This window comes from Dicentrarchus labrax, unplaced genomic scaffold (assembly GCF_905237075.1).
Source record: "Dicentrarchus labrax unplaced genomic scaffold, dlabrax2021, whole genome shotgun sequence".
In the NCBI taxonomy this organism is placed as follows: Eukaryota; Metazoa; Chordata; class Actinopteri; family Moronidae; genus Dicentrarchus; species Dicentrarchus labrax.
The window spans coordinates 4964700-4976452 of record NW_026136714.1 but is presented as its reverse complement, the minus strand read 5'-3'; the positions used below and the strand labels follow the sequence as shown (position 1 = coordinate 4976452).

The 11753-nt window shown below is 40.6% G+C and overlaps 2 protein-coding genes across 2 annotated transcripts; both read left to right on the top strand.

The window, feature by feature from the left end:
• The first annotated feature begins 1477 nt into the window (after positions 1 to 1477).
• Positions 1478 to 5503, top strand: riok2 (RIO kinase 2 (yeast)). The gene is made up of 10 exons (XM_051423200.1): positions 1478 to 1668; positions 2331 to 2469; positions 2562 to 2678; positions 2890 to 3065; positions 3167 to 3255; positions 3368 to 3559; positions 3662 to 3754; positions 4013 to 4456; positions 4683 to 4782; positions 5104 to 5503. The coding sequence occupies exons 1-10, from the start codon at positions 1603 to 1605 to the stop codon at positions 5263 to 5265; spliced, it is 1578 nt and encodes a 525-aa protein (XP_051279160.1). The 5' UTR covers positions 1478 to 1602; the 3' UTR covers positions 5266 to 5503.
• Positions 5504 to 6607: 1104 nt separating this feature from the next.
• On the top strand, positions 6608 to 11522 carry LOC127376468 (protein limb expression 1-like). Its single transcript, XM_051423388.1, has 6 exons — positions 6608 to 6930; positions 7479 to 7684; positions 8591 to 8731; positions 8858 to 8953; positions 10095 to 10172; positions 10277 to 11522. The coding sequence occupies exons 1-6, from the start codon at positions 6855 to 6857 to the stop codon at positions 10724 to 10726; spliced, it is 1047 nt and encodes a 348-aa protein (XP_051279348.1). The 5' UTR covers positions 6608 to 6854; the 3' UTR covers positions 10727 to 11522.
• Positions 11523 to 11753: the final 231 nt, after the last annotated feature.

Genomic DNA, 11753 nt, shown 5'->3' with positions numbered 1-11753 from the left:
TTTCTTTAACAGCACCAGGAACCTGAAACTCAAGCGGCTACAAGAAATTAAGGCATCATTAATTTTTTTTATTTCCACCTGTGCTTTTCCTACTATGTTTAACATGTCTGCTGTTAAAAACGTCCATTCAGCTGCGACAATAACTAAATGCTACCCCAAACTTTCCAGCCAACTATGCATAATTATCATCTACATTTCATTTACAGTAAAAATTTGTTGATTTATTCATTAAAGAAGAAAAAGGTGTTAGTTACCAAGAACCGAACCACAACAGGGGCTAATTAATATAATTCCACTGTTGATCAAAAGAATCCAAGATCCAAGAAAAGTTTTTGTTGGGCTTAAGTTGGGTGAAGCTGCAGGGAATTGCCTTATATCTCCAAAATCTATGCACTCACGTAAAACATGTACATTGCCCCACCAAACAGGTGCAACATGCAGAGATGAAGCACAGTTTGTGTATGCTATCATGGTACTGAGAAGAGATCAAATCAGGCAACAAGAGAAAACACCTGCGTGGGCGTACAATGGGTAAGGGCTTTAATATTTGACTAGAAGTGCTTTTACACTGAAGTACATTTTTTGTGTTGTTTTGTTAACACTATTGTCCCATATTTTGATGCATAAATTAAATGGAAGAGTTACTCGGAGCTCACAAACGTGTGCTAAATGAACAGACATTTGGACTTTTGACAGGAGAAAAAACGCAGGTGTACTTAACAACAGTAACAACAGTTCAGTTCCATTAAGTGTTCCAGTAACAGTGACAGTGAACCAGCATGCACGATAGCAGGACCTCCCCTAAGTGGAATGCAGCACTCATTTATACACCTGTGGGTTACCTGCTATGGCATGTTAAAATGTCTGCTTTGTTACCAGTCAATTGCTGTGGTTAAAACAACTACAGAGAGAGATTTTGGAAATTGGAAAAGAGAAAAAAAGATTACTATTATTATTGTAAGTGCTCTGGCAGTGGCATTCCTAATGCACTGTGTGTTTGCATCTGTCAGCACATGTTGCATTGTATTGTGGCCCTTTTAGTAGGCTACACAACTGTAAAGGGGGTGTATTTTTAGTATTTAGTATTTAGTAGGCTGTGGAATTAATTTCTAGAATGACACGGCATTATACAATTGACCTAGCCTTTTCCCACAGCCGAGATGTTGACTTAACAGGAAAAGCACAGGTGGAACTAATAACATTAATACAGCAATGCAGCAATGAATCATGTGATTAGTGTATGTCAAGTTAACAAAGTTAATTTCACCACTTTACCACTAGATGGTAGTAAAATGTCCCTTACTGTATTTTTTTGACATAAAAAAGTTTTTTTATTATTCCAATTTTTAAATAACTTATATAAATATATCTATATATACATTTATATATATAACTTATATATGTTATAATAACATTTTTGTCGTATTCCAGCTACCATGTATCGGTACGTCGTGGTGACGTCAGACGTAAAACTGAAGTGACGTTTTCTCCGTTCCCCGAAGCTTCCGCCTTGCACATGTGTTTACTAAAAATGTGGATAACTGCGCTTAAGAAGTAATAATAGTATTATTCTGAACACGCTGTCTGTGCACCGGGTGAATCATGGGGAAGCTGAATGTCGTGGTGTTGAGATACCTTTCTCGAGATGACTTCCGAGTCCTCACAGCGGTAAGCAGCGAGATAACGAGTAACGTTAGCAGGGTTAGCCTGTACCATACACAGTAAGTTACATACATTAACTGAGTGCTCATTAACAGCTGCAGAGGGTGAAAACAACATGTCAGTGTAGACAGGTGGGTGTTTATTAGTAAGAACTGAAGTTAAACAGCAAATCGCCGTATGTAGAATGTAACAGAGCATGTGAATATGTAACTAACAAGAGCTATAGTTCATTATGTTGCTGTATAGTCGTAATGGGGGGCGTGATGATCAAGCAAGTCAATGTTTATATCAATCAAATAAATGGAGAAAGTTTAAAAAAAGGCTACTCCACTGCCTTAATATAGCATTTCCACCATATTAGGGGACTTACAGATGTCAAAATGCTCAATATCGAAGCATTAGTAAGCATTATATACAGCATTATATTATTAATCGAGCTGACTTTCTCATAAAAGAGCCGATAAGATCTTTTCTATTGTGTCAAAGTATGTTTCTGCATCGATTTGCATGCTACTGGATACTTGAATTTCCCTCGGGATAAAAAAAAAGTGTCTATCTATCTATCTATCTATTTCATGTCAATTAATCTTTCAACTTGCAGCATTTGTAACATTTCAGCACTCTCGTGATCAGATTATGTTTATTCCTGTGAACGTTCCCTCACACAGGTTGAAATGGGGATGAAGAACCATGAGATTGTTCCAGTGAGTCTCCTGTCCTCCATCGCCAGCCTCAAACACGGCGGCTGCAACAAGATCCTCAGAGAGCTCGTCAGACACAAACTGGTGGCCTACGAACGCTCCAAGGGTAAGAAAACACACAGGAATGCTTGCTGAACCTCACTAGCCCCGGTGCATGTAGGTTATTTTACTAATGGTGCATGTGTATGCTGATTTCAGCTGTGCAGGGCTACAGGTTGAACTACGGAGGATATGACTACCTGGCTCTAAAGACCTTGTGCTCCAGAGAAGTGATCATCTCAGTTGGCAACCAGATGGGTGTGGGTAAAGAGTCAGGTAAGAAATCCCAAACATAAGACAACAGAAAGAAATACTGTTAATTTAACTGTAGTATTTGAAAAGACAGCTCAGCAGAACCCACGTGGGTAATGATTCCCTGTGTGTTAATGTAAACGACATCTATTCTCTGTCAGGTTTACAGGCTGCTTAGTCAAGGTCAGAAACTTTCATGTTATTGCAAATATATCTTTGTGCTCACCTCCTGTAGATATATATATTGTGGCGAGTCCAAACGGGGAGCAGTACGCTCTAAAGCTTCACAGATTGGGTCGCACCTCCTTCAGGAACCTGAAGAACAAGAGAGATTACCACAAACACAGGAAGAACATGTCCTGGCTCTACCTCTCTCGCCTTTCTGCCATGAAGGAGTTTGCCTACATGAAGGTAATGGAACGAGTCAGAGAAAGTATGAAAGTTACGTGGAATAGAAAGACAATGTCCCCAGTTTTGTTTGGTGCATCTTTTTCATCTCATCATTTTTTCAGGCATTGTACGATCGGGGTTTTCCCGTTCCCAAACCTGTGGACTATAACAGACATGCCGTAGTGATGGAGCTCATCAATGGATATCCACTGTATGTAAACAAGTCATTCTTCTTTCTTGCTTTGTATATTTCACGAGTAATAGTAAATTGTTCCTCCTTTCTCTTTCTTGTTTAATTTGTGTGTATGGTCTCTCTCTTTCAGGTGTCAGGTGCATGAGCTGCAGGATCCATCAGCCCTGTACAGCGAGTTCATGGAGCTCATAGTCAAACTGGCCAACAATGGCTTGATCCATGGAGACTTTAACGAGTTCAACCTTATGCTGGATGACCAGGACCACATTACTATGATTGACTTCCCTCAAATGGTTTCCACCTCACATCTTAATGCTGAATGGTTGGTCTCACTGTTATAAAATTGAAAATGACTCAACACCTGAAATTAATAAAACAAACGGCTAAGTGCGATTATGTTCACTTTTCCAAACTTTGTTTTTAGGTATTTTGACAGAGATGTCAAATGTATCAGAGATTTCTTCGCAAAACGATTCAATTATGAGAGCGAGCTCTTCCCAACCTTCAAAGATGTCAGGTAACTGCTCATTTATGTTTTGGTTGCAAAAAAATCCTAAAATACAATGAAATTCGTGTTGGTGTTCTTTTTAGACGTGTAGAGTAACTTTCCTCTCAGAGGAGCTCTCAGATTGAACAACTTAATTGTTACAACATTTAGATATATTACATTGTGTATTGTTAATTATCTTGCTTCTCTACGTGGATTAAAAAAAATTAATTTGGAGGTGAAAACTATTCTTACAAGATCTTTTGTGATCACTGTTTATTCCTACAGACGGACTCGTTCTCTAGATGTCGAAGTCTCAGCTAGCGGCTTCACCAAAGATCTGGAGAGAGATGGTGCGTTGCTATACCCCGCTGGACCTGAGGGAGAGGAAGATAGTGAGGAGGAAGGCGATGACGAAGAGGCATCAGACGAGGAAACAGAAAAAGAAGAAGAGAGCGTGGATATGGAGGAATATAAGCATGCGATGCTGGAACTGGAAGGTCTGAAAGTCAGCGACACAGAAGCAGATTTACCAAACGACGACAAAGAGGGTGAAAAAGAGGAAGAACAAAAAGAGAATGAGACAGCGCCGACTGCTAGAAGTGATGAAGAGACAGAGAAGGACTTGGAGGAAGAGTTAAATGAGGCGAAGGAAGAGTTGAATGAGGCAGAGGATGAGTGTCCAGAGCTGGCAGACCTTTCTACAGCCAACAAAGATTTCAAACCCTTCAGGTAAACACGATGAAAGTTAAGATTATTAAGTATCCAAAATGAAGCATGTTTGATGAGATGGTGCTAAATTTGAATACTTCAGCTGTGGTACATAGCCAACAAAGATTCTTAGATCTGGAAATTTGAGACATTTGACAGAAAATATAGTGTACCAGTGAATTTCTCTGCCTTTCTGTACAATGTGTCATACTAGCAGTTGATGTTTTCTGTGTGTTTTCTCCTGCAGAGACTCAGACAGTCTCCTACATATGGCAGAACACTGTAGGAGGAGGACAGACAGTGAGGCCACAATGGGTAGCATAGGGAGCTGCTCTACCATTCCACCAGTAAGTAAAAAACAGATACACACACCTGTCTACACATACTCCTATTCAGTACCATTACAAAATACAAGTGCTCTAACTTGAATGCCGAATTGGACATTACACCAGACATTGTAACAGTCCTAGTAAACAGTTTTGGTCAAAAACTAGAATGGCCTCTAGGTGCTGCTAAAGAGCTTTCACGTTGTGTTGCAGTCTGTCAGTGTGTGATGGATGACTTGTAGCAGAGACTTGTCTACATACTGTTGTGTCTGCCTTGCGGAGACTCCAGTGCGTACATTCGTCTGTAGTAACCTGCTGTGGTTGTTTTTGTGTGCCCTGCAGGAGGAAGTCCGTCAGAAGGTGCGGAGGCAGCTCACCAAACAGCAGAAGGCAGCACAGAGGAGACGTCTGCAGAAGGGAGAGGCCAACTTGGTGACCAAATCCAGGAGAGAGAACCAAAGTAACATCAAGTCTAGTATGGAGGGCGCCTCCTTCTGGGGATAAATGGGACTCTGTTCCTTTGTCTGGAGGTTGGAAAACATAGTTGATGGGAAAATTCAGAAAACAGTGCAACAACTCAACTCTTCTGTCATGCAAAATACCCAAGAGAAGAATGACGAAACTTCTAACTTCTTTTCTATTTGAACTGCTTTGAACTTTCATGTTCAGCATACAGTCTATTGTAAATATTGACTATTCATAATGAATCCCTGTAATTGATAATTAAACCATTTAAACATTACTGATGATGTGTGTTTTTCTCTGTTTATTTAAAAGGATGGTTTAACAAATAAATTGAAATAACATGTTCATAACATGATATCAAATGCACCTGTGTTAAACATGTTTGCTAGTCAGGCGAGCATATTCTTTTTAATAAATACTCTCATATCAACCTCCAAGATGGCTACAAAAGACAGAAACCCATTGAGTAACTTTTTCTATTATTGTAGTTTCAGGTTCATTCTAGGTCTGACTATACTGCTGACAGTGACTAATGTGGGTGTGGATTTGAGATTTAAACAGGATGCAAGTTCATGGAGAGCTTTTATTTATGCTAAACTGCTGTGGTTCAAAGGTCTCCAACTATTATGGTCATTTGAATAGAAAGCTACCTCCACCCTCCCAGCAACCAATCAAAAAAGTAGACACTGACTCAAGCATGTGGGAACACACATGCTCCAGAACACTCCAATACATTCAGTGTGAAAGGGTGCAGGAAATAGACACGCATACCCCTTCTCTCTGTCACAGATACAACTCAATACAGAGTGAGGCATGACATGTAAAAGATGAGAAAGCAGAGGAATTGGGGAGCTAAGAAACCACTTCTTTCTCAGAATTTGGTTCATTTATGTGTAAGGGGCTTTCAGAAGGCGGGTGAATTCAGACTTGAACAATGGCCATTCATATTGAAGTGGGTGAATGGAGCTCAGACCCTGGGCTCCGTGGCCTCAAATTAGTATGTGAAGTCAAAAGTATCACACACACCACATGTTGGGTAGGGCTGTCTTTCAGATGCTGAACACTACGGGTACAAAAAGAAGCATCCAGTATTATACCGGACTTAACACAGAACTATTCCTATTTTTCCTCTTCCTCTGTGATGATGTTGTACTGTGCTGTCTGTGGTTCAACTTGCCAACTTTGTGCAGGTCTTTAACTGCTCGACTCTGTTCAGGGATTAGCCAGCTGCACAGCCAGAAGGGGAGGGGCTCAGCATTCCAGCTCTGCACCTCTGCGTGTGTGTGTGTGTGTGTGTGTGTGTGTGTGTGTGTGTGTGTGTAGAAAGAGTGAGGGGCCCTCTGAGCTAATTGGCAGAGAGAGTGACAAAGGTGGTCCGCTTCAAAAAAGAAACCCTGGTGAGATGTTCACACAGGAGAAAAAGAAGGAGGGCAGTAAGGGAGTTTAGGAGGAGGAGAAAGGGAGTTTAGTGGTGGAGTTTAGATTTTGAGTTTATTCCTCATGATGTCCCCATCCTGTGCTGTGATGACGGTGGTGGCTGCTCATTTCTAGGGTCATATGTGTCGTTTTGATGAGAAAAGTGGACTGAACGTGACTGAGGAAGCTGTGGAAGTAAACCCTGGACGAAGATGAGTAAATTGAAAGGGGAGGAGAGCATCATGTCATACCTGTCACAGAGTGAGATTGACACCAGCCCCAAAGACTGTGAGTAACATAGAAGCGTAATGTTTGGAAAAAAGACACATCTTTGTTTTAGATATAAGGGTTACATTTGTTACAACTTACCACTGTGTTTACCACTGACCTGACAATGATGCAGGCAAGTAATTAATTGTTTAACTATTAAAAAAATATGCCTCTGAGAAATATCAGTCAAGTTATCACTGCTGCCATAGACTGAGCTGTTGTGAATTGTTTGGCACACAGTGAAGGACACAGGATAGGTTTAAACCTATTTCAGGCTGAAAGGGTTACAAAATGCCGATCTGTATAAGTTATCGGGAGGTACCACCATCTCCTACTTCTATTTAAATAATCAGTGTCTGGGAATGCTGATTTACAGATGTCTGGCTTGTATATTTAGGTCAACATTTACACATATTTTACAGGTTTACTCAGACTGAAACTTATCAAAATGTTCTACGTACTAAAAGTCAGTCATGATTGATCAAATGCATTCATTTACCATTTACTTTCTGTATTCTTTCAGCATTGTCTATATTTTGACATGTGTCCTTATTATATGTGTGCAGTGAATGTAGTGGCCATGCTCCATAACTTCTGGGAGCAGAGGCAGATAAGTCAGTCAAATGGTTCCTCCAGTGAATCTGATGGTTCTGTTGGGGATGCAGCCATCCAGACAGAGAGCTTGCTGCTGTATGAGTCTGCACCGTCCCCTGGCCCTCCTTACATCTGCTATGTCACCCTGCCTGGAGGAAGCTGCTTTGGCAATTATAAGGTATGTTTATCATCATCAGTGTTGTCTGGCAGCATTTCTACACTTGGTAGTCAATTTATCCTGCCTGCGTTGTGTCAGTGAGAATGTGCACCAGTTATCCTTCAAGTTGGAAATATCTCCATCATGTGGTGAGACCACACATAAGCTAAAAATGGATGTTTTTGAGTTACAGATACATGCAGTTGATGTTTATGTCTTGGTAATAGAAACTGAATCAACCGCAAATATAATAAATGTAAGAAAAACAAATCATCAACTTACAATTTCTTATTATAGGAAAATGGCTAGTATGTCTGTTGTTTCAAATTACTACTAGTTACTACACATACATAGTAATAATACTTTTTCTGTTATTGCTTCCCTTCATTTTGCTGCAGCACACAAAATAGAGCTCAACTAAAATTAAAAAGTAGAACGGCTCCCAGGATCAAGTTTTTGTACTTTCACATTCAGAGTAAGGTGCTTACAAGCAGCACTTGAAGGCCATTCAGTGGGGACAAATTACAAAAACAGTCACACACTTTAAAGGTTGTATATAAACGGGTGTCATTCTTCTTAAATACCACAATGCCTCTTAATAGGCTCATTGTGACCCAGACAGCAGCCCCCAGCTCGGAGAAGGCATGTGATAGGTTATCTGTGAATGCCTCTAATGTCCTAATCTCATTGATGATTTGAGTTCTGATCCCATGATTAGCTGTAATGAAGTGTAAAATCATCAAAACGGAACTAAGAGTGGGCGCCTGTTAACCGACAGAGCTCACTGACTCAAATCAGTCGACCTTGGCTCGCACATATCAGCACACCCTGAAATTTCTGTTTGAAGTTTCATATCCTTTCCCTGTCTTTTTTTGCACTCTTTTATGACATTTTAATGCTTTGTGCACATCCCCTCCTCATCCTCAGGTGTGCGACACTCAGGCAGAGGCTCGGAGGGATGCAGCTCGCGTGGCTCTGATGAACTCACTTGTGAACGAGCTGCCCTGCCGACGAATCAACCCTCAGTTCATCACTCAGAGTTTGCAGCAGGCAGCCACAGACAGTGCTGTGAGTGTGAGCCAGTGCAAACATACAATTACATTACACCTTGTTACAAGGCAGACTGTAGGAATGCCACAGAAGGAGAATGTTTAGTCTGAACATGAATGTTGCTGCACTGTTGTCTCTCTAAAGGTGTCTGTTGAAGATGCATGTGATTCAAGCACCAGCATAGGAACCTACAGTTTGCTGCTCCACTCCTACATAGGAAGGACCATGCTGGAGTTCCAGGTAAAGCATAAAGTCAAGGCCTATTTGTAAAATGGTATTTTTCTTATAACTGTCCTCATAAATCATGTAAGGCTATGTGGTAATTTTGTAAAAGAACTACAGTATTTACTTCAAATGATTCAGGCTTTATAAAGTGCTACTTTGAAGGGACCTTAAATAGTGTATTGATAATTGGACCCCCTATTAAAGCATTATCATTTCACATAATTAGAAATGATTAAGCCCAATGTAACAACAAGCTCTGGGTGGTAATTCCACCCTCCATTGTTATCATTACACCCCTATTCATTCCCATTCCATCTCACTCTCAGTTGGATCCAGACAGGGAGTCATGGTATGAAACACCTAATATTTCTACCTTTTGTGTAAATAAGCATATGTCTGCAGACAGAGGGCTATTAACAAGAGGAAATGGGCTCATTATCATTCCTGTTAAAGCATGGCTCAAAGAGATGAATCGTTTCCAAGTAATACACACATCTCCATACGTACGCACATGTACATATATACACAGACATTGAAATGTATACACACACATACATTCAATTCTCTGCAAACACAGCACCAACCATATGGTATGCAGCTGTCAGTGCTTTGTATAATTTATACATTCAGTCAGTGTAGGAGGCGTCGAATAGTTTGGAAGTCAGGTAGATTAACAAGTTGGCCCAGTACAGGGACATGCACAGTTGGAAACAGAGCAAACAGGCCGACAGATACAACATGGACTTCAACCTCAGACAACTTACGTGTCATATTTTCCATCTGTGTGTCATTAGGGTCAATTTCAGTTGATCTATAGATTCCCTTTGTTTAACACTAATGTCACTAGCTCTGAACATATGGCAGTTGTTCAGCCAGACATTGATGTGAAACTTACCTGGTGCAAAAAGATTTACATTATCTTTTCAAACCAATCATCCACAGTTTAGGTGTGGGTCCAAGAAATGTCCACATAATATGTTATTTTTGTCAGACCTATGTACACAGAGCCAGGTTTGTTATTCAGGTCATTACTTATGGGGTTGCACAAGACTCTCTCTCTCTCTCTCTCTCTCTCTCTCTCTCTCTCTCTCTCTCTCTCTCTCTCTCTGTATGTCTCATTCTGAACCACTTTCTTTCCCTCTCTTTCCCTCTGTAGGAGATGATGACAATTTTTCAGTTGTTGCACTGGAATGGGACTCTGAAGGCTCTGAGGGACAGGCAGTGCTCTCGACAGGTACAGGACATAATCTAATTCCTGGTTTCAGCTAACTTTAATAACACATCAGTGTCTCTGCTGCTACATAATGATGATTACTCATTTTCTTTCCTCCCCCTCAGAGTGTGATTACCTATTACTCTCGACGAGGACTTGGCGAGTACATGCGCAGCAGCTTGGCTCTGGATTGGCTTGGACGGGAGCAGAGGTCACCGGGGCGACTCGGGGAGGAGCTGCAGGTGGCGCAGAGGGAGCTGGTGTTGACGCGGCGTCGAGGGATAGAGCTGCGCTTCTACAAGGAAAAGACAGAGATCCTCAGCTTGGCTCTGAGTCAAGCATACATTCACCACGCACCTGAGGCCTTCAGTCAGGCACAGAGTCACACATACATGCAAGACCAATTTCCTTTACACACATTAAACAGCCAGGAAACAGAAGTCCAGATAACCCCATCCTGCAGTCCTTCACCAACCCTCCATAAAAACACAAAGCAAACAGTTTGTCAAACCTCTGGCAAACACATGCCCTCCAACAGTCCTGCACTCACAGCAGACTTTTGTGCCTATAAATAACTTTGAATAGACTCAAGCAGAAGGTAGAAGATGGACGATAAAAGTTGTCATTTGACTGTGAATGAGATAAAAGTCTGCCACTCAAGATCTGACATCTGCTTGGAAGAACAGAACATACTCATGGCCTGCAGGATTACTGTAAACATAAGAGTCCTTTCATCATGAGACTTACAAATATTGTGTATTAATAATGCTCTAACCTTATAGAAACTCTTTTGTGACTTTAGAATGAAGACATACAGATGTGTGGAGTGTATTTGCAACTTCAACCACGTGAAATACAGCATTCAAATTATTTAAATCAATGAGCCGGAACTGTAGTTGAACTGTAGCCTCTATCTAGTTTTGTATGCGGAGGACTCGACTTTACTGCTTTAGCTTTTACGTAAGTTCATGTATGCTGCCTTTTTTTAAGAGGTATATTTTGATACACGATGTCAACTGTAAAAAATACTGAAAACTTTAATGATTTACCCAAGGAACTGCTTCAAATAACAGCAACTCAGTACTCCTCCACACCTCCCTCTTCTTTCCTCATTCTCTGTCTAGCATTTCAGTCTAATTTCCATATATGAAGGAGATTAGTATAGAGGATGGCTGGGCAGGTTAACTGCAGCTACTGTATAACTATAAGAGCCAACACTTACTATGTTCTTTGTGATAAAATGCATGTAGGCCTCAAGCATTCATGTGTCTTAAGGTTCAGTCAGGTGGTGAGAGTTAATGCAATTCAAAGGGAAAATGTTTTTAAAAGTAACTGTAATTTACACATTTGTAAATAAATGTTATTCTGTTACTCGTGTCCTCCCTTCATATGAACACTGCTGGAACTGGTAAGGTACTTAAAATGTAATCTATTACATTCACAAGATTGAGAATTCATAAATTGGTTGGTTATTTTTCATGCATGAGATCAGAGTGAACCACTATGACACCAGATCCCTGGTAATGTTATCTTTTAAGGTTCATTACACCAGCTCTGTACTGGTCAGGGACACAGGGACTTTAAAGTTGTACTTGTTTTTGT

Bases quoted from the DNA above. Each gene is read 5' to 3' on its own strand.
- riok2 (XM_051423200.1), top strand. From the start codon at position 1,603: ATGGGGAAGCTGAATGTCGTGGTGTTGAGATACCTTTCTCGAGATGAC. The intron at 3,256-3,367 runs GTATGTAAACAA...TCTCTCTTTCAG, and splicing joins CTCATCAATGGATATCCACT to GTGTCAGGTGCATGAGCTGC. The intron at 4,457-4,682 runs GTAAACACGATG...TTTCTCCTGCAG, and splicing joins AAAGATTTCAAACCCTTCAG to AGACTCAGACAGTCTCCTAC.
- LOC127376468 (XM_051423388.1), top strand. From the start codon at position 6,855: ATGAGTAAATTGAAAGGGGAGGAGAGCATCATGTCATACCTGTCACAG. The intron at 7,685-8,590 runs GTATGTTTATCA...CCTCATCCTCAG, and splicing joins GCTGCTTTGGCAATTATAAG to GTGTGCGACACTCAGGCAGA. The intron at 8,732-8,857 runs GTGAGTGTGAGC...GTCTCTCTAAAG, and splicing joins AGGCAGCCACAGACAGTGCT to GTGTCTGTTGAAGATGCATG.